This window comes from Alligator mississippiensis, chromosome 5, assembly GCF_030867095.1.
Source record: "Alligator mississippiensis isolate rAllMis1 chromosome 5, rAllMis1, whole genome shotgun sequence".
NCBI lineage: Eukaryota > Metazoa > Chordata > Crocodylia > Alligatoridae > Alligator > Alligator mississippiensis.
In genome coordinates this window covers 16,456,858-16,479,523 of record NC_081828.1, presented here as the reverse complement: position 1 = coordinate 16,479,523, position 22,666 = coordinate 16,456,858, and the positions used below count along the sequence as shown (strand labels likewise).

At 43.6% G+C, this 22,666-nt stretch overlaps 1 protein-coding gene across 2 annotated transcripts in view; it reads right to left on the bottom strand.

The window, feature by feature from the left end:
• Positions 1–13,452, bottom strand: part of CACHD1 (cache domain containing 1) — a 183,471-nt gene extending 170,019 nt beyond the window's left edge. Inside the window, exon 1 of one of the 2 annotated variants that reach the window (XM_006272603.4) lies at positions 12,371–13,452. In XM_006272603.4, the coding sequence (XP_006272665.4) occupies positions 12,371–12,607 (237 nt within the window). In that variant the 5' untranslated portion in view covers positions 12,608–13,452. The remainder of the gene's footprint in view (positions 1–12,370) is intronic. The other variant, XM_019489122.2, reaches the window with a different exon arrangement.
• Between the last annotated feature and the right edge of the window lie 9,214 nt (positions 13,453–22,666).

Sequence of the window (22,666 nt, the reverse complement as noted above, 5' to 3'; positions counted from 1 at the left end):
AGTTGACCAACATGTAAATAGGTACTTAACCATTTGTATTGGGAAGTCAAAGGCAGCTGGATGTAAAGCTGGCCACATCATTCCCATACATGCCACAAGCTACTGAAATTAGTGTGCCTAAAACATACTAGCCCAAATGACTGTTAAATGTGGAGGACCTCTGACTTCATCTATCCACGTGAAGGAATGGTGAAATTCCAGAACTGAGTTCTTTAAAACTCCCACATACAATACAACAGATTGGTGGCTCTCAATCTTCCCAGACTCAAGGCATCCCTCTTCCAGCTCAAGGCACCCTTCAGAACATGCCAACTCTTATTAGTTTTCACTCATTTTTGACTACAGAAAAGTAATACAGCAACATTTCTCTTGCAAAGAACTCAGAAAGACCGCAATAGGTCAAAATGCTTTTAAAACAGTGAATTCCTATTTGAAATCTCTGGGTTAATTTTGTGACTCATGTTTGCCCACCTCCCATGGCACACTTGAAAGGACCTCAGGGCACCCCAAGGTGCTATGCCACTGCAATAAATGCTTTTGTGAAAGCTGTGACTGAGGGGCTAGAGAAACCTCAGCTACAGAGCACCTTTTAGATAACAGAGCAGGGGTGGGCCGCAGGCTGTATCCAGCTCACCAATTGATCCTATGCGGCCCGGCAGCCGCTGGGAGCCTGAGGAGGGAGGGCTATGCTCGGTACTGTTCTGCTCTGCCACAGCTGGGGCCAGGCCAGGATGTGCAGACTCCTCCACAATCCCCCTACCCTACCTGGCTTCCTATTGGCTCTGCATAATCCTAGCACTGCAGTCACTGGGAGCCAAGCCCACATGGAGATGGGGTATGATGCAGCATGCTAAGTAGATATCCTGCCCACTGTGATGAGCTGCTGCCACTGCAGTGCCAATAGTCCGTGCTGGCTGCAGGGGGGTTTGACTTGATTTTCCTGGCGTGGAGCAGCAGCGGCTCAATGCAGCAAGTGGGGAGGTAGGGTGGCTATTCAGCACGCTGCATTGCACTCTACCCTGTGCAGGCCCAGCTGCCAGTGGCCATGGTGCCAGGACTGCACAGCTACAGTGCCAACAGGAATCCCGGCGTCGGGGGAAGGGACTGGATGAGGGGAGCAGAGGTGTCTGTGCACTGCATGTCCTGGTCCAGCCCCAGCTGCAGCAGAGTGGAGCATAGGTGACTGGTAGGGGGTGCATGGGGGTGCACACACACCCCCAACAACCAACACTGATGCATATCAAACTGTCTGCTTTCTCTCTTGCCTCTCCCTAGAGCTGGTGGTTTAAAGCCCAGATTTACTTCATTCAAAGACTCCTAATTATTGATATTTCAGCAATGCTGTGCCCTTTGCACCATGCCAACATCTCCCCAGTTTTGTTCCGTATAATGTCAGAGAGAAAAAAGTAGGTCAGTAGGAAACACTTCAAATGTTTCACTTAATGGAGGTAGAGGAAAGAGCTAAACAGAAGGTAAAGGAGCCTAGAAAGCACCTTTTGACATTTCTGTATCGCTGTCTATGGTCATGCTCTCAAACCAGATTATAATCTACCAATCCCTGATCAGTTCCAAGGATAAAGAAACAGGGAACCAACTGCTCAAAAGAGTTATGTTAGTCTATTTAAACGAAATTCTTATTGAGGTTGTGTCAAGAATTCGCCCTATCCAAGCAAAGCTTTAAAATGAACAAAGGTTGGAACACATTCTCTTCCAGATGGTACTTGGAAGATATATTGGTTTCCATAGTTCCAGTTTAACCCTATAAAAAATAGTCATTACCATCTGCTGTATGGCAGAATAGTCATGTCTTAACTCCATCTGAAAAAAAGATGGTGAGAACATGGACAACATCACATCAATCTAGACATAAAACTAGTACAGCAAAATTAAGCAAAAGGAAGTCAGTGTTATTCTAAAAACATGAGACAAAGGCCAGCTTCTATTTTGTCCACAGCAAATTCAAAGGATAAAGCCAGATGCTATGACAAATCTGTTGTCTTCAGAAAAGCTCTTGAGATTTTGAATTTGAAGGAATTTTAGAGAACAGGATTGCCAGTTAGGTTTTTTAATCCTCAGTAATGTTCCAGAAAGGTGAAGGAGAAGAAATGCAGGAACCCTACCAAAACAAAAGAGAAAGAGCATCTGCTAAACATTTTCAGTCTCTACAAACCTCTTCTAGAACTTCCAGATGCATCTGTTTTAAAACCCTTTCCTCTGGCCTAAAACTCATTCGTGATTGTTACTCAGCCAGCTAACAATTCCTATTATGTTTCATATGTACGTGGGAAGGATGGGAAGGGCGGAAAAAAAAATCCAAACAAAACAAATGCATGCATATGCGCATCCATGAGCATGTGCGTGCACACCACACACACGTCTGGTTTCTCTCTAAAAGTAACTATGACTTGCAGTAGACTGGTTACAGCTCTAAAATGTCATGGTCAAAGGGAGAGCAAAGGCTGAGCATTTAAAGAAAGAAAGGAACCCCACTGGAAATAAGGAGGGTTACAGGCTACTTCTGCTTCACATCTATGGAAGCCATAAAGCTCTTCTGGCACATCTGAAAAATGATTTATTTAAACAGTGTATCATACTGTGTGCTGCCACTGCTGACTTGCACCACTCATAATCGATGTTCCCCCCCCCCAAAAATCAACTTAAACTTCTTCAAAACAATATGTATAATCTAGTGCCAGTAACTGTAATCTGTGTCATGAGAGAGGCCTTTAATTATTAACTCCTCAGACTAAGGGTCCTGAGAAGCAGAACATAGCAGAGGTGGCAGGGATGAGGGGGGAAGAGAAGGGGAGAGGAGGTTCTCACTACTGAAGCATTTCTTCCTAACCAGTAACAGATCTCTCTGCTTTAACTCAAGTAACTCACAACAGGACAGTAAAGGGCAGACCTGGTCAAAAATTTTCCATCAAAACTGTGACAGAAAATTGCTTTTGCAGTTTAACTTTTTTAATAAAAATGATCCACTCTCCTTGGAAAAGTCAACTTTTCATTAAAAAATATCCAGGCTATCCTGGGCAGAAAGAAGGGGGATCTCATTCACGCTCCTAAACAACTCAGTATTTTTCAACATTCTGTTGGAAAGCTCCCAGCCAGGTCTAGTTAAGAGCCCCAAAGCAGTGTTAAATGTTGTCTGGACCACGCATGCTTTTCATGCTTTGGGAGCTTATGGTTGTAGAAAGCATTTATCCTCTCCTCCAAAAAGGAGATGAGCAGATTCTTTTAGGATAGCTGTTAAAGTTTTAATTCAAGCTTTTTTTACGATTCTCTCATGCACACAATTATAAAAGGTATTTCTTGCTACAGACACTGATAAGATCTGGTAAGTATCACCTTACTTTTACAGATTCAGTTTTTAAGCTTTGTTTGTGACTTCAGTAATATCATACATTTTCAACTACTACCACCACCACCACAGAAGAGTGCTAGGACAATCAATAACGAGGAAGTTATAGTTACCAAGAGTCGTGTGTTATGAGGTTTCCACACTGCATAATAAACTTTGCTTTTATTAAGCAAAGAACGATGCAATCCATCAGAAAAACAGAACTGCCATTTAGTTACTATCTTATAAGGCAGAATTGATAACACATTAAATGAAATTTTATACATCAAAGATATTTTTATTGTATTGTTTATTATGCTTCCTATGAGAGAGAGACTTAAAGAAAGACTTCAGAAAGACTTAAAACAAGACTTTTTTGTAATTTAAAGACACACCAGATGTATTTACATGGGACTGGATCCTATGTTCGTAGATGGCAATGGCAAAGTTCCCATTAACTTTCATGGTACTGAATCAGGGACATTAAATGGCACACTCTCCTCACTATAATGCTTCTCTTCATGCATCACTTTAAGTTCAAAATGAAAGACAGATGTATGTTTCAGTTACTATATGTTTCACTTAGATTATGAAACAAACTGAAAAGCCCTATACGAAGGCTTTAAAGAGGGGACGTAAATTATGGGGCAATCCCACTAAGCTAAGGGAAAATACACTATTCTGTGAAAACGTAATGCATTTATTCATGCACAAATCCAGATACATTCTACAATTAAAGTTATTTCTTTACATAGAACACTTGCACTGGATAAGATCAGAATATTTAAAAATATCCTGTTTGAAACTTTTTTCCCCAAATGCACTAACTGATGATACAATTGGCCTTCCTTGCCAGCCCCAAACATTGTAAATTGTGCTTTTTTAATTGATGTGCAAAATGTAAATGTTAATTTCTTTCCTACCAATGCCAGGTCAGGCTGATGGAACCACTGCCATTTCCTTGTTGTACTGCAGAGAACATTAGGTTCTTGCCAGTCCTCCTCTACTGAATTAAGCTAAGAAAAAAAGTTGGCTAACACATACTGTATTTACTTTGTGCACTTCCTTAACATATGTCTTATCAGCCCTGCCACAGCCGAGAGATTCCAAATTGCTTTATGACATACTTGGATTTCCTCCCGTTAATAAATTCCTCCTTTCCCCCTCCCATGACTGGCAGGGTTCTTCAACACAGCAGTAAAGTGGGACAGCTAATTATCTACCAATCCACCTTGCTGCACCACATTTGGCAACTTTTATCTGCACAGGACAGCTGCATTCTCTGTGTTTGAAGTGAAATGTCAGTCTCCACTAATGCAACAAGACTTACATCACTAATGATGTCTCGACACTTTGAAGAAACAACTCAAAGCCTAATTAAAAATTCAGATTCATTCTCCTAAAGATTGACGATTTCAACTGCCCTTCCACCAGGACCTCACTATATCTTTTTGAAATGTTTCATGCAAAAAAGAAAAAAACAAGTGGGATGAAAAACTGCTGCAGTCTTAGGCTTTCACAGAGCCTGTAAAAAGATTGTTATGGCTGGATCCAAACCAAGGCATAATCATGTAAAACAGATGAGATTTTACTCCACTGGTTTCTACTCATAATTACTATTATAATGTAGACTTCGACGTTAAATAAAACGGCTCATAAACCATTTATCTGCCTCCTCGTTTTAATGTTTATTTTGTTCTGTTGCTGTTTCTTGAACTGCAAGCAACCTAAAACCAAAAGAACAGATGCTTGTATGTACCTATTCTGTTATTATGTGGTAAACTGCATACAAAATTTGAAGTCCTACCTGATCTATTTACACACTTTGCAAATAACAGGTCCTGATTTAAGATCAGACTGATCACTGATTTATAGCTTCTCCCATTGTGCTCATTACTTTTTTTGATTTGAGAACTTTATGAACTTTCAGGTTCACCCTGCAAATATTTTGATCCCTATTTCAGAAAGGGAAAACTGTGGCACAGATTGCCCGAGTGCTATGCTGGAAAAGTTTGTGGACACGTGAGAAACAGAACCTGTCTCAGCCAAGCGCTCATTTCAATACAAGCAAGTCCGTTCTTTGGATACCTAACTCCTTCTGTGAAGACTAATGGGCAAGGATTACCAATTATGATTACACCTCTATGAAAATAAAGACTGAATCAGAATACCAACAACAGCTGTCATTTCATCTGCCCACACAAACTGACCAGGCAGTGACAGCATTTCCACATCTGTGCGTCCTTCTGGTATATCTCACATCCTGCTTTCACTGAAACATGCGAGGCCAAACATACCACTAGTAGAACAAGTGTGCAAATCAAGATGGAGGAGACTGTATGCCAGAAATTCATTGATAGAGTTCATCTGAGCAAGTATCAATATTTAAAACAAAGAAACTGTTGATGCTTCCTTAGCCTGACAAAGGGTTTTTCAACCCGAAAGCTTGTTAAGAATTTTTTTTCCAACTATTTAAGTTGATCTAATCAAAGATATCAGGTTCACCCAAAGAACCCTGTCTGCCTGTGTCCTTAGATCAATGTGGCTACAACCTATACCCCAAGAAACAGTGTTGTAATTCAGCTCATAAAAATGTATTTTTTTAAACATTTGAATCTTAGCATCATAGATAATTAGGGTTGGAAGGGACCTCAGGAGGCCATCTATTTCAACCCCCTGCTCAAAGTAGGCCCAGCCCCAACTAGATCATCCCAGCCAAGGCTTTATCTAGCCAGGTCTTAAAAATCTCTAAGGATGGAGATTCCTCAACCCCTCTGGGTAGCCTGTTTCAGTGCTTTACTACCCCTAGTGAGTGAATTTTACTAATATCTAATCTAAACTTCTCTTGCTGCAACTTGAGAACATCATTCCTTGTTCTGTCACCTACCACCACTGAGAGCATAACTCAAAATTATTTTGGCAGGAGGGACACTTAATGAGTTTTGATGTCCACTTGAGGGCCACATTTCTCTCTCTGCCCCAGCTTGCCATCCTCACCCCACCCAAAGCTGCAGCACACTCCAAATCCCACCCTGCCCAGAGCTGCAGCACGTCCTGATCCCCACCCTGATCGAAACCTGCCAGCCGTGCCCATAGCTTATGCTAGCACCCGCTAAGCTCCCCGCAGATGCTGGTATCAGTTGTGGACACAGCTAACAGTTTCAGGGTGGGGATGTGGAGCGTTCCCTCCCCACCCCACCTGGAACCTACCAGCCGCATCTGCAGCTTATGCCAGCACCCACCTGGTATAACAGAAGCAGCCCCAGGCGGGCGCTGGCATCAGCTGTGAACACGGCCAGCAGGTTCCAGTTGGGAACTGGGGTATCCACCTGGGTCTACAGCTGATGCCACCATATCAGCGCTGGGCAAAAGCAGTCCCAACCACCTGCCCAGTGTGGTGAAAACAGCCCTGCCCACCCAGCACCACGCATCGGTCGGAGCCGCCAGATTCCATGAGTTTGCAGCTGCCTGCCCACAGGCCGGGTACAATCAGTTGGCAGGCCAGATCCAGCCTGTAGGCTGTATTTTGCCCACTCGCAGTCTAGCCCCATCCTCTCTGTAACCACACTTCAGGTAGCTGAAGGCTACTATCAAATCCCACCTCAGTCTTCTCTTCTCCAGACTAAATAAGCCCAGTTTTCTCAGCCTCTCCTCAGAAGTCATATGCCCCAGCCCCCTAACCATTTTAATTGCCCTCCACTGAACTCTCCAATTTATTCACATCCTTGCTGTAGTGGGGGGCCCAAAACTGGACACAATACTCCAGATGTGGCCTCAACAATGCCAAATAGAGAAGAATCACTTCCCTCAGTCTTCTAGTAATGCTCCTACTAATGCAGCCAAGTATGATGTTAGCCTTCTTTGCAAGAAGGGCATGCTGCTGGCTCATATTCAGCTTCTTGTTCACGTAACCCCCAAGTCCGTTTCTGAAGAGCTGCTGCCCAGCCAGTTGGTCCCCAGCCTGTACTGGTGCATAGGATTGTTCCACACCTAAGTGCAGGACTTTGCACTTGTGCTTATTGAACCTCATGAGATTCGTTTTGGTCCTCCAGTTTGTCTACATCTGTCTGAATCCTAGCCCTACCTTCCAACCTATCTACTACTCCCCCCAGCTTGGTAGTAGTCATGAGTCATTCTGGGTATAAGGAGATCATTTTTCTTCAGACTTACAAAATTGTAAGTAATTGTAATTGTGGATGACAGAGGAAAGAGAAAGGGAGGACTGTGCTCCTCTGACAGACTAAGCGTGAAAGCTCAAAACAGATCCATCGTCAAAATTTTCAAAACCCTTTGAATCTATGACTTTTTTCTGCTCCTAAATGGTTATGAAATTATATACATTCCTTGAATTACAAAGTCCTTGCATAGAAGTTTTCCTTGTCAGAGTGTTCATTAATCCTCTCAACACTTTTTAAACCTATGTATACACCTCCATTTATAGGTGGGGAGTCTGAGAGAGAAAGCTTGCCAAATGCCACCAAAAAAGACCTATTTGGAACTCCCGTCTCCCAGCACCACTGCCGCCATGCCCGAGCGTAGCCCCAGCCCAGCCCCCCACTGGGAAGAGCACGGCACTGCCCCCAGTCTCAGCCTGCAGCAGAAGCCCACCCTCACCCCGATCCGTGCCCCCCCATGGCTTCCCCTGGGGGGCACGTAGCAGTGGGAGCCACCACCTGGATGCTCCGCTCACGGCTGTTCCGCACTCAGCCCCAGCCCCACTCCCTCCCTAACCGCAGGGGCCTTGATCTGCCCTCTTGACCTCCTTTCCTCTCCCCAACCCTTCCCCTCAACAGACTTACCAGCTGGATGCTGCTCTCCAAGCTGTCAGGTTGGTCGCACATGTGCTGCAGCTGCGCATACATACAGCATTTAACTGGCAACTTTATCAGCCAAAAAGCCAATTGCCGATAATGTCAATTTTCTTTTACTGGTGCTGATACGATATAGGCCAATGTATCAATGCACCTCTAGTAATTAATTAGTGTGGTAATCGAGTCTGCTTCAACACACTGCAATTACAGCACGTTGGAACAGCCTTCCGCGCTCATGTACAGTCACCCAAAGGGCTAGATTTTCTGAGGACATAGCTTCCACAAACCTATGGAGTCAAGTCAACAGCTAATTTGGCCCAGAGCATTATCAAAGCCAAATAAACATACTTGAAAAAGATGCGTTTTTCCCTATGATCACTCGCAGTTACAGGTATCTTTGATGCCAAAAAGTAATTCATAAAAACTTTTCAACGACACTGCTGCCTGAAAACTTTGGGTATGTTACTGTTAATGGTGACAACCTTTAAGTCAAAAGGGCTTGACAGAAACCACTGTGTAAAGTACATTAAAAAATAACAAAACGCTCCTTCTAGCCAACTAGACCCTATCTTCATTTGCTTGTTCTGTTTGTGTATTGGAATTTATACGTACATAAATGGACTACAGGGCAATTTAGTTTCACAACAGTATAGCACACCATCATAAAAACCCAAGCTTCTAGCCCTGCCCTTTGTTCAGACGCTTCTGGGACTGTCATACTCATGACAGCATACTCGGTCATTTGGGAAAGCAAGGAGAGGACTAGGGAATGGAACATGTTGCTGCACAATCTCCTCCAGCCAATTTGTGGGTAGCACTATAGGACTGGAGATAGTCTTGTATGGACTCATTGCACTCTCCATGTTAAATACAATACAGCTGTATTAAAATTATATTCTTAGTCATGGGCCTATAAAAATAAATACATGCAAGATTAAGGTCCTGTGTTTCAGGGCACATACATTTCTAATTTATGGTGCAAGAGCTACAATTAATAGGTACAATAGGTGAAATTAAAGAGCTGCATGCAGTGTATTTATTTAATTGCTTATGAAGGCATAATAAACCATGGAATCATATGAGGTACTGAACCCATTCTTTTCTTAAAATATAGTCTTTACAAATAACAAAGAAACACATAACAGAAGCACATTTATTCATTTTATTTGAAATGAATAATACAAATTAAAATGTAGTATTTTACTGCTCTCTGATCTATTCAGCAAATGCTGTACCTCACACAAGAAACCCCATAGCTATATAATCCTTAGCCCTCACTGCATTATTATTTATGGCATACTATTTTATACGGTTTCAAATTGATTTCAGGTTAGATTTTAAGCAACATATACACAGCAACAATCATGAGGTAAAGCATAAGAATTAATAAAGATCAGATATTGCACTGTCACACCCCATGTAAGCACCTGTAAATAAGTGCCAAAATGTTGCAAGTAATGTCCTACCATCCTCATGTTTGGTACAGCAACTGGTATTACGCTTACTAAGTGCATGCAACTCGGTCTTTTCACCAATAAATATGTAAATGAGAATCCATTAAAAACAATAAGCTTTCCTACTGATGCTCAGTAGACAGGTATCTCAGCAGCAATATGAAGAAAAAAAAAAGATCACAGAAATTAGACAGCTTCAAGGAGAAGTTTTGTTAGCCCACACAAAAATATTAGCCCACTGCTCCAATCAGAAACTATTTTATTTTCTGCCTTATGATTTATGTACCATAACCCTTTCATGGGCTTCTCAGGCTCTGTATTCTCCTGGTTTTCCTCTTACTTTCTTAACATCTCTGCTAGAGGCTCTCATCTACCTCACCTCCCCTATACTTTTGGAGGTCCCATCTTCAATTTTCTTATTTTCTAACACCTCTTCCCCCCAACTCAAATGCCCCAAATCAACCTCTCATCTTCTATTTACACATTTCCATCTGCTTGTCTGATACTGCACCCTGGCATTTAAGGGATCTCTTACCACTCTGACCCCCAGTGACTGGAATGATCGTTTCCAAGGCCTCTCACTGCTACCTCCCACCTCAGTGACTGTTAACACCACCTCCATCCTTCCCGTCACCAGAAGTAGCAACTAGATACCCAGACAGTTGCTGCTGACTCCCTGACTCTTGTGTCTCCTTCCTTCACATTTCAGATTTTTGACAAATACAGTGGCTGCTCCCTCTGTATAATCTCTTCAAACAAATTCCCATAACCTCCCTCTCCATCTCAACCGACCAGATACACCTACTTATCCCCCTCCTGTCTCCTGCCATTTTTAAATGTCTCCACTGGTTTCAACTCTTTCCCTTTTTGACTCCCTCTCCTGCTGTCTCCCATCTCCTTCGCTCTGCCCAAGCACTAAACCAAGCCACTCCTTTTTGCTTCCTTCACTGGGGCCTGATTTTGAGCTCTCTTTCAAGCTTCAAGGTACAGAAAAAGCTCTCGCTCTTCTTCCACAATCCCATTAAAGAGTACTTGTTCTTGGCTGTACTCTGGTTACAGTGAACCCCATTGCATCCATATTTCACCCACCTTTGCCCACAGGCACCTCTTTCAGCCAACACTTCTCTACGTACCATGCACGAACAGCACGGAGTAAACCACATAAAGTCTGCACTGATTGCATGGACTCCTTTTTAAGGTATTAGCTTACCAATTTTCAACTCTTTAAAATTTGCAACGAATCAGATACTACACTGATGTGTATCATAATATTTTTGTTCTACTGAAGAGGTCAACAAAGAAGCTTCTAAAATCATGGGAGGTTTGTTTTCAACAGCTTTAATCAAAAGCAGCTGTAACAATGTAATTGGAGGGGGAAGGCTTCCCTTTAAATTGCTGGGTTTTACAACAGCCAAAATATTGAGAACATGAAAAAAGGATTCATAATGGAAACTCTGAAAAACCTTCATCTACTAGCTTTGCGACGCTAATAACTTTTGGCCTCAGACTATCCAAGTCATAATAAATGCACTGTGTTTACTAGTGGTATTTTGCAGAGCCATTCGCTGCCATCAACATGTTTTCTGGAGCCAGGAACGAGGTACAATTGTTATGGAAGTGTCCTGCCTCGGCTTACGAACAGCGAAGTGCTGATGTGGGAAATAACTCAAAATACGGTCTCTTAAAAAAATAAAAAAGAAAAGAGACAAACAAAGGGATGCTTTGAAGCTGACAGCATTAGTCAGAAGTGTGTTTGTTTTTTGCCTCTTTTTATATACTGAGGAAATAGGCACAGAAACATCATTATACTAATTTAATTTTTTACTAGAGAGAGGCTCCAGCACTCACCGATCTACCACACGCACAACTTACAAGGGAAAAAGATAGGTGCTGTAGAACTGTAGATGGAAAAAGTGACTTTCTTGTTTTTCCCTTAGTTCAATATATCAATAACCCACCTTATTAAGTGAAGCCATTTAAATACACGACAAGAGACAACACGGTATTTTTCCCCGCACAAAGCACAGCCCTAGGAGGCCGGCCAACACAATGATGTTTCAAAGGTGGGAGAATGAAGCCAGTTCGGGAGCAGATAAAGGGGCCATTTGGGCACAGACCCCTGCTGATTTCATGAAAGTGTCTCCTTTTCCATTGCAAAGCTTTTAAAACTGCATTTGTTTGTTGCTGACCATACCTTGGATCGTAAAGCCTTTGGGATCCGATTTCACTTTTTTTAGGGGGGGGGGGGGTTAGGGTTAGGGCTGGGACTTGTAGTGGATACTTGCAACGCAGCTATTAGCGTCCTCTGCAAGTGCAATCAAGGATGACAGAAATCACAGCCACTGAGCTACCACAAAGGCAAGGACAAAAATAATGGCTTTCTTACCCGAGGCAGGGGGTCGGACTCGATGACCTACGGCGGTCCCCTCCGACCCCAACATCTCCGGACCCCTGAACCCTCGAGCAGGAGCGAGGGCGGGAGCGGGGATGGAGGAGGACAGTCCCTCTGACAGACCGCCTGCACCCTCTTGCCTCGCCGCACCATTGTTGCGCCCGCTCCTCTCGGGAGCCCGTGGTGGCTCGGGACCGTCCCTAGGAAGGGCTGGATGCGACCCTGGAGCGAGCTGGCACAGCACCAGACCTCGGTCAAGCAGCCCACCCACCCCAAACCTCCCGGGGAAGGAAAGCGGGAGGTGCCGCCTGGCAAGAAAAGTTGCGAGGCTGGGGCGAGCCGGGCGGGCGGCTCCCGGTCCCTCCCGCCGTACCTGCATGGTGACGACCCCCAGCTCCTCCGCCGCCAGCCGCCGCATCTGCGTGGCCACAACTTGCGCCTCGTCCAGGATGGAAAACTCCGCCTCGGCCGCGCTCAGCCGCCACAGCAGTGCCAGCCACACGAGCCACGGCGGCCCGCGCCCGCCCGCCCGCGCCCGCGCCATCGCCGCCCCGGCCCTGCAAACTTTCCCGGCCGCCTCCCACAGTCCCGCCGCGGCCCGGGCCTCCATGGGCGCAGCGCTCCGGCGGCGGACGAAGGAGGGAGGGCGGCAAACTGCGCCGGGAGGAGGAGGAGCGGGGAGGAGGCGTCTGTGCACCGCGCTGCGTGCGGCCTCGGGGGCGGGGAAGGGGCGGCCCGGCCCGGCCCCCGCTCCTGCCCGGGCGCCCCGGCTGCGCCCCCCGCGCACGCGCCGCCGCCTGCAAACTTCTCCGGTGCGGGGTTTGCGCTGCGTTTGGCGGCGGCCGCGGAGCGGTTCTTGGGGGAAACACAGAAAACAAACTTTTCTGTTCCCGGGTGGAAGAGCCTGGGGGTGCCCCGGCCTCGGACTGTCCTCTGCCAGGCGGGCGCGGGGGGAGCTCGCTCCTCGGCTCCTTCGGGTCCCTTCCTGACGGCCTTTCACAGGTGTTAACCACCCTCCTCCTCCTTCTTCCTCCTGTTTCCTCCTCCTTCTCCCTTCTTTTCTTTCTTCTTCTTTTCCCTTCTTTCTCCTCCTCCTTCTGCCTTTTCTTCTTTCTTCTTCCTCCTCCTCCTCTTCTTTCTTCTTCCTCCTCCTCCTCCTTCTCCCTTCTCTTCTTTCTTCTTCTTTTCCCTTCTTTCTCCTCCTCCTTCTGCCTTTTCTTCTTTCTTCTTCCTCCTCCTCCTCTTCTTTCTTCTTCCTCCTCCTCCTCCTTCTCCCTTCTCTTCTTTCTTCTTCTTTTCCCTTCTTTCTCCTCCTCCTTCTGCCTTTTCTTCTTTCTTCTTCCTCCTCCTCCTCTTCTTTCTTCTTCCTCCTCCTCCTCCTCCCTTCTCTTCTTTTTCTTTTCCCTTCTTTCTCCTCCTCCTTCTGCCTTTTCTTCTTTCTTCTTCCTCCTCCTCCTCCTCCTCCTTTCTCTTCTTTCCTCCTCCTCCTCCTCCTCCTTCTGCCTTTTCTTCTTCCTCCTCCTCCTTCTCCCTTTTCTTCTTCTTCCTTCTTTTCTTCTTCTGCCATGGACTCGGGGATGTACTTGGTGCCAGCCGGGTTGCTCTGAGACAAAAAGAAATGCAAAACTGTGGAGCTCTTGGTTCAGTGATGATACTTTTTGTTTGACCAACTAGGCAAGCACCAAAACAAAATATCTTTTTTCTGCAGGTTGTCCAACTGCAGCCTGACAAAGGGTTTTTAAACCCAAAAACTTGCTAAGAATTTTTTTTTCCAACTATTTAAGTTGGTCTAATCAAAGATTCCCCCCGAAGAACCTTGCTTTTTCCTACAAGCTTTTGGGCTCAAACGCCCTTGGGCAGGCTCTGGGGAAATTAAAGATGGTTAGAAGTCCCCAAGGCACAGATGAGCTCTTGTTCTGTCTGGTCCCTGCTCCTGGTCGGGAGGCTCCTCTTTCACTGCCCTGCAGGTGTTTTTTTTAACTCATTCCAGTGAAGCTCTGTTGGTTTTTGCCTCAGTCTTTAACCAACTAATCCAGCTCTGGGTCCTGAGCCTATTCATAAAGCTTCTGGTTTATTTTTAACTGGGGAAAAATAGGTGTGATTTTATAGGAGATAATGCACGGCACCTTCTGAAAATTGTAGATCCACCCATGAATGCTCCTACTACTTTTGGTCTTGGTCAAAAAGTCAACTTGAAGAAACCCTAACTTTGTGGCAGAAGCCTGGGACCCTAGGGCCAGAGTTTTACTCTGAGCTCTACCTCACAGCACTTGCTCCATGGCCTTGAACAAAGTGTATTGTAGCTTAGTTATCTTTTCTGTAAAAGGGGAATAATTCTTCCTACCTCAGAGGTAAGAATTTGTGAGGATAACTCAGGGGCAGGCAATTCTTTTGGGTGGAGGGCTGCTTACTGAGTTTTGGCAAGCCATCAAGGGCCACATGACAGGCAGCAGGGGGCAGAAAAATATTAAATTTTCTAATTTTTTTAGGGGCCTCGCGGGCCAGATAGAATGGCTTGGCGGGCTGCATCCGGCCCACGGGCTGCATTTTGCCCGCCCCTGGGATAACTCATTGGTCTTTGTCGAGGCCAACTCCAAATAGAAGGTGCTACTAAGGGCTTCCTTATTACTCTGATTTACTATAAATTTTATCGGTTGGACCTGCTAAAATTTACCCTTTTCCAGATACAGGGGAGCAAGTTAATTTTTACTGTAGTTTCCATATACAATATGGGGTCTGGGGTTATTTGTCTAGGAAAATAAGGCTTCTGGGCACATACTACCAGCAGCATCAGTACAACCCCCCACCCCCATCTATATTTGTGGCATGAAATAGAGAATGAAGGACTAGCTCTGGGCAGCAGCAGTGAGAACTACAATATTTGTTTAATACTTGGTGCGCATATTCCTAAAGAGTCAGCCCAGGTTTTAATATTTTTAGTGAATGTGGATGTATACTTGGCTCCTCTCGAGCCCCTGGGCATTGGAGAGTCATTCTAGTGTGGCACAGCATACCACTGACTGGTGTCAACCCAGAAGTCTTAAGAAAACATCCATGATGTGGAGAGAAAAACAGGAATGCATGCAAAAGTCTAACCAATTCAGCAACACAAGATGACAGCTTTCCTCCTGGGAAGTGCAGCATAAAGAAAATATAACAAGCCAAAAACACTGGAAAAAATATCCCCTTTGACTTCTGAGCAATGAAGCACTCTAATGGGAACACAAGAATGTTGGCAGCAATGCAGAAACCTCTTTAACCCTTTCAGTCTTTTCCCATATACACTGGCACCAGAGTAACCTTGCCCTTGCCACATGACATAACTTTTTTTATCCAGTTCTCTTTGTACCACCCTCCTACCAGCACTCCTGGTTTTCCACATATTTATTACACCAACATTTTGACTATCACACCTCAAAGGATGAACCACTACAAAAATTGGAAACAAAACAGAATCAACTTAATGGGACATCTACTCAGTATTATTTCTCTCACAATGACTGATACGTGGTTCAGAGAAAGGTGCAAGAAACCACCTGAGGGACAATTGTGGAATGCCCTGCCCATAGTTTTTGTCTGTCCTTTAAGAGATGGCTTATGTCTTAAGACGTGCATGAGGGATCTTAAATAAATTTTTACCTACAATTGCTAGATATTTAAATGCTTAATCCTTTTTTTAAATGGTTACATAAAGCTCTTGGTCTCAGGGATATCTTGTGGCAGTAAGCAGAGGATGCTTTATATATAAAGGTATGAACTTTACATGTTTTTTCATATGTTTTGCCCTTTTATTTAATTTATCCTTGTTAATTATGAAATAGGATTTATTTTTTCTAGTTAATTAATATTTGTATACTAAATCCTCACTGATTATTTTTTTAGAGTGAGATTTCTAGTGTATTCAGTTTCTCTAAACCTTACATGATAGAAATTATACATCATCTCTACCTTCTTGATATAGGTTGACTAAACAGAATAAGGTGAGGACACATCAGTGATTTATAAAGTGGCATGTATTATTATAAAATGACAACCTTGTTTTCTCATATAGTCTTTATCCATTCTAACTTTTAATTTGCTTTTTTGACCACCTTTGCACACTGAATTGGACAGGAGCTTGTCACGTAGTTTAGAAATTCCTAGAACTTTTCCCAAGTGGTTACTGTTAGTTTAGACTCCTGCAGTGCGAGTAGCACAAATGCTTCCTTCCAGCATGCAAAACTCTGCATTTTTCAACACTAAATTTCATTTGCCAGCATTTTGCCCATTCTTGTAAGAGACTTTGTCCAAGTTCTGTGAAAGTACAAATGAATTATTCAACAGGTTCTCCCTTAAGTACTAATATGTTCAAACTTTTAATGCTAGAATGAAATCTGATTTAAATTTCAATTTTTGGTTTGTCCTTGTCTTAACATGCATATTTAGATGACTCATAGCTCTAACTGGTATTATTGTTTCAATCATTTGATGTTCTTTCTTTTCTTTTCTTTGTTTTTGGAGAGGCCTTCTAGTTCAGCACATTTCTTTGTAAACAAAATAATGACTCTTTAATCTGCTACAATGAATGCCTTTTATTTCCACTTTAAAGGTCAGAAACAGCATTTGCTGTCTTCTAGATGGCATGTTTTTGTAGGCAGGTCATCTACTTCATTCTCAAGTTATGTCAGCTCTTGGCTGATTACTTTCCAGTCTTTGTGAGCTATGGTTCTTTAATTTATCGATTTGTACCACTGTCTTCTCTTTTCATTTCTCCATCTCTGACAGTGCCTTATCTTCATTATACCTGAAAAATGAATATGTAGCGCTCCAGCATCCTTTGTGGTAAATAGACTGAGGTCAAAATCCACAGAGCGACTAAGCCCCTGGTCCCTGTAGCAGTATACGCAGTTTGAGTTAGGTGTCTAGGATTCCCATAAAATGCTTGGGGAGGGTTAGGCATGTAAGAATGGGATCCATAAATACCAGACCACTGAGTAGGGAACCACTTAGGTCAGATAAACAGTAGGGAAGACTGGTGAGAGACATATCTGTTTAATAACCCTGCCCCCTTCTCACCTCCCCTGGGGTTTTGGGCACTTTGTTGGTTTATTTTCCTCTAAAATAAAGTCCATAACAGGTGAATCCTCTTCTGGGTTAAGGTGCTTAAGCTGGGGATTTTGGGGGGGATATTTTTTTTGAAAGTCAAGCATTAGGCATCATTTTCTTGGAGTAGGAGGTGATATACTTTTTTCTAATCAGTAAGTCAGGGAACTCACAAAGGCCATGGGAAACTGCAGTTTGATTCCTTCCCTTGTCTGCATGGATTCAAAACCACACCTGTCATCTACCTAACTACCAGGCTATATAGCCCGTTGTGGGGAAAATATTTTAGCCCTTCCTGCTAAAATGATTTCACTTTTGACATAATACTTGAATATTCATTGTGCCAAAGAGAGAGTGAACATGCAGGAGTACAAGATTCCCTCTTAGCCCTCCCAATTTCTATAATACATTTTACAAGCAGGAGTTTCTGCATTTTTCTGTAGGTTTTACTTGTGAGTGATATGCAAGTTTTGATTTTAGTGAAAGGGCAAGGGTCTCTCAAATACCTTGGCTATGTTTCCTCTTTCTGAGGTTTCTGACTCAAGTTGAGAACTTGAAAGAAACGCAGCTCAGTATACTTTATTACATAATGCAGTTATTAAATCGAGGTCGCAAGTGGAACTGAGTCATTAGCCCACTGGATTAACACTGATACTAGCTGGAATCACCAACAAGTTACATCACCCAATTAACAAGTCAATTATAAACTGATAAAGTTAATATAAGTTATAGTCAATTTTTATAAACGCTAACCCTTGGAAGGAGGCAGTTGTCTGTGTAGTCCCACAACTCCAGGATCTTGTGGATGGAAGGATAACCAACAAAACAGGCTTAATATTTTAAATCCAGTCCAATTTAAACTCAGCCCTTAAGAGAAATGTAGACTCCACCTAGAGCCCCCTTATCTTTACAGCCAGATCCAAATAGGACTAAAAACTAAGCCTAAAACAACAATTCTTTTTTCTGAGCATACCCCAAACCTCCCCAGTCTAAGTGGCCTGGCACCAAGATGCTCCCAAAGCCCCCTTGGACTCCAAGAACTAGACAGAACATCACTAAGTCCCCTGAACAGATCGAAGTAGTAGGTATGCTCAATGTTCTCCTGATCTGTATTTTGTAGCCAGCCATACAAAGTCTATTACATGATCCTCTCCACTTAAATTTTACAGTCAAACTCCTCTCTACCTAACTGGTCTTTCCTTTATAGTTTATAGGAAGGAAAGGGAACAGAAAAAAAAAAGATGGGCTGTACCTGAGGGCATTATATTATTTCCAGAAGGCAATTTATTACCAAGCTGTATTTTTAATGCAAACCATCGTTATGTAATTTTTAAACATGTGGCGTGGGATTTCAAAGTAACTGTGGGTTTTAGCTATGCAATCATGTATCGAAACAAGTCCATGTTAGCAACATATTGCAACAAACAACCGTGGAAATTTCTTTAAAATCCACACCACTTCTACCAACCCAGTCTGCTGAAATGTTCTGTGATAATGACAAAAGCTTTTCTGGGCCTCAAGAAGTCTTCAGATGACTCCTTAAAATGCCTAAGCAAGCAAAGGAAGAGCTCCTGAAAAGTATATATTAGGAATGTTAAATGTTGCTTCACAATCAGAAGAAGGGGCAAGTCTTGAGAGCAATATTAAGGATGGAGATAAGGGGAGGTGGACTACCAAGTAATTCCAGACCATTCAGAAGTAAACCAGTAGGTTCCCTAGTTCAGAAACTATATTTTGCCATCTATTGCCTTTTCCTCCTCCCTCGATTCTACATATCTCAAGGTGAAATTCTATGCCATGCTCATGTTGTTTCACAAAATTAAATCCTGGACCCTTTCTGTGAATAAGAATTTGTCTGTTGACTCCAGTGGATCAGGTATTTTCCCCATGGTCTAAGAAAAGGTTCACTAACTTCACTTCTCCACTTCAATACAAGAAATGGGTTTTTGGGAGCAAGGACTAGAAGGTATTTCAGGCTGGAGTGTATTCTCCGAGCACAAATCTACAAAAACAATAACCCAGAAGTGAGATCTTTGACAGCATAAAGTCTGATTATGTGACACGCTGCTAGAAGAAAGCTAGTGACCTACCACCATATTATTAAATGCCAAGGTGCTTTTGGATTGACTTAAGGTAGAGTATATACAGAGAACCATGCTGCATTACAATTTGGAGCTTAATACATTGCATTGGAAGCACTAGGAATCCATTTTAACAGAAAGCATAGGATTAATCTGGTTAAGGGCATGAACTGCTGGGTCACCTTTTACTATCTCTAATATTTCTGGAAATCATCATACATTATGTAAATTAGTGTGTGTGTGTGTGATCTGAGCCTTCATGAGGCCAAGAAGCCCGCTCAGTGCCCACTTTTTTTTCTGCGGGGTTTTTTGACTCCTGGATATCCAAGGGTCTAATTTTGCCTCCATACTGCAAACTTGCAGCACGGGAAACATTTTCTCATTCCCGCATGTGCCTCTTGCAGTGTCTCAAAGGGGTTTGAGACGCTGCAAGAGGACCCAGCTCTCTGATTCACATTTTTTACATTGTTTAGTCCCTCACAACCCTCTGCCGTCTTTATTGAGCTATAAATGTTTATCGGAAAAGGGTAAATATGAGTTGAAAGAAACAATTTTGGGGCTGGTTGATTGATAAGATTCAAATAGAATCATAATCATAGAATCATAGAAGTAGGGTCGGAAGGGACCTTGTAGATCTTCAAGTCTGATCCCCTGCCTGGGCAGGAGAGAAACTGGGCTCAAAGGACCCCAGCCAGGTAGGCATCGAGCCGCTTCTTAAAGACCCCCAGAGCAGGAGCCAGCACCACTTCCCTTGGAAGTTGGTTCCAGATCCTAGCCGCCCTGACTGTGAAGTAGTTCCTATGGATGTCTAATCTGAACCTACTCTCCAACATCTTGTGGCCGTTATTTCTTGTTATCCTGGGGGGCGTTGGGGGAAACAAGGTCTCTCCCAAACCCTTCTGGTCCCCCCTAGTGAGTTTATAGATGGTCACAAGGTCCCCCCTCAGCCTTCTCTTGTGAAGGCTGAACAGGTTCAGGTCCCATAGCCTCTCATTGTAGGGTCTGCCCTGCTGTCCCTGGATCATGCGGGTGGCCCTCCTCTGGACCCTGTCAATGTTGTCCACATCCCTCTTGAAGTGGGGTGCCCAGAACTGGACACAGTACTCCAGCTGCGGCCTGACCAGTGTTGCATAGAGGGGGAGGATCACCTCCTTGGCCCTACTCGAGATGCATCTGTGGATGCACAATAGGGTCTGGTTAGCGCTGCTGACCGTGAACTCGCATTGTCGGCCCATGTTCATCGTGGAGTCAGTGATGACTCCAAGATCCCTTTCTGCCTCCGTGCTCTCAAGAAGGGAGTTTCCCATCTTATAAGTATGTTGCTGGTTACTACTGCCCAAGTGCAGCACCCTGCACTTGTCCATATTGAAATGCATCCTGTTTTTGTCAGCCCACCCTTGCAACCTATCCAGGTCTTTCTGCAGTCTTTCCCTCCCTACTAACGTGCCCACCTCACCCCAATGTTGGTATCATCAGCAAATTTGAACAGGTTGCTTTTCACCCCATTGTCCAAATCGCTGATAAATTGAACAGTGCGGGCCCAAGGACTGAGCCCTGGGGGACTCCGCTGCCCACTTCCCCCCCAGGTTGAATATGACCCATCCACTACCACCCTCTGAGTATGACCCTTCAGCCAATTTGCAATCCATCTGACCGTGTAGGCATCGATGCCACAGTCGCCTAGTTTTTTAACAAGGATGGGGTGAGAGACAGTGTCAAAGGCCTTGCTGAAGTCCAGAAAGACTACATCCATGGCGACACCTGCATTCAATGCTTTTGTGATCTGATCGTAAAAGGCAATCAGGTTGGTCTGACATGACCTGCCCCTAAGGAAACCGTGCTGGTTGCCCCTCAGCATCACCCCTGATGCCGGCCCATCACTGATGAGCTCCTTGATGATCTTCTCAAAGAGTTTCCCCAGGATTGAGGTAAGATTGATGGGCCTATAGTTGCCCGGGTCCTCCCTCCTCCGGTTGTTGTACATACAGTTGTTGTCTACATTCATTTTGTATTATGCAGTTTTGACCTACTCTGGAATTTGTGTGCTAAAATGTATTTTTTATCCACATTGGTCTAGTGTTAAATGGAGAAAGTCAGGACTGTTTTTCAAAGACTATTGAGCTTCCTGAATCACAGCAATGGATACGTCTCACCAAAACAAATTCCAAAGGAAAGAAAACTCAGCGTTACATTAGGAGTACAAAAGAGATAAGAAGTTAGAGTTAAAAATATTCAGTGGACCTTGGAAGGACAGATTCTTTTGAAGGCTACCGAGAGGCAAACAACCAGAGTACTTAAAATAAGGAGACTGATAACACTGGGGCAATACAGACATGTTTACACTTTTAAAATGTAAGAAAAAAATAAACAAGAATCAGTTTCTTTTCTGAGATTAAAAGATTTGTGGTAAATTCCTTTTGAAATGCATTGGGCCAAGTTCTGTTGTTCACCCACAGCTGGAGTTTCTCCAGATTTACATTGATGTAACCAAGAAAAGAATTTGCCATGCTATGTTGATGTTACTAACGCATACTAATAATGTCTTCCAAAGATTTTAAAGCATTTTTACAAAGATGAGTATTATGTTCAACTGAAAAAACTGCTTTCCTAGTCCTATGATCATGTCTTCACAGCCTGGACAAACAGAACTGTGTCAAGAGGCTTACAAGCTGGCCAACAAATTCTGTTGTTATTAATTCTGTATTAAAAAACAGATTTTCCCCAAGGTCAGTCATGGGAAGCTGCAGGTGCAACATCAAAAGATGCTTGCGGCACAATTTCATAAAGTACATAATCACTTGCACTAGCCTAAACTGAAAGTGCTCCAATTTCTAAACTAAAAAAAAGTAGTCACAGCTAATAGAATACCAAATCCAAATACCCTTTATATAAGTATTTGGAATTGTATGTTTTCTGGAAGTTTATATACTTTCTAATAAGCTAAGAAGAAAAAAAAGGAGGGGACACTGGATGTATTTAAAGACTGATGTTATGATGCTGAGGTATGACCGTAAACTGCATCCAGCTGGAGGTCCTGGTGCCAACATGGTGGAGATACTCATGGCAGGATAGCTCCTTTAAAATATCACACTGTTGCAACCTCCAGAGTAAGATAAGTATAGGGTGCCTCAAAACCCGAGCCCCCCACTACCTTGTTGGTAGTCCTTGTTTGGAAAAAGGCTAAAGGACATCACCTTGACAGAAACACACCTTTGCTGAGGCATTAGGCAGTCAGCAACAGGTTATCTGTTCTCCTGGCAGAAGCTAAGACTTTCAAGGCACTGAATGTCTGGACTCGGTCTGGCCTTTGGATTCTGTCTCAGTGGTCTAAAGGGGGAAAAGTGAGGTTTTGGGCAGTTTCTACTGCTCCATACTTTTGTCTATGTGGACGTTTTGAACATCTTAGTGTGATGGTCACAGGACTCAGTACAAGTAGATTCATTAGGCACCTGACCAGACTTTTTACGCATACACCATGATCCAGAGGATCGATAGTTGCCTACAAT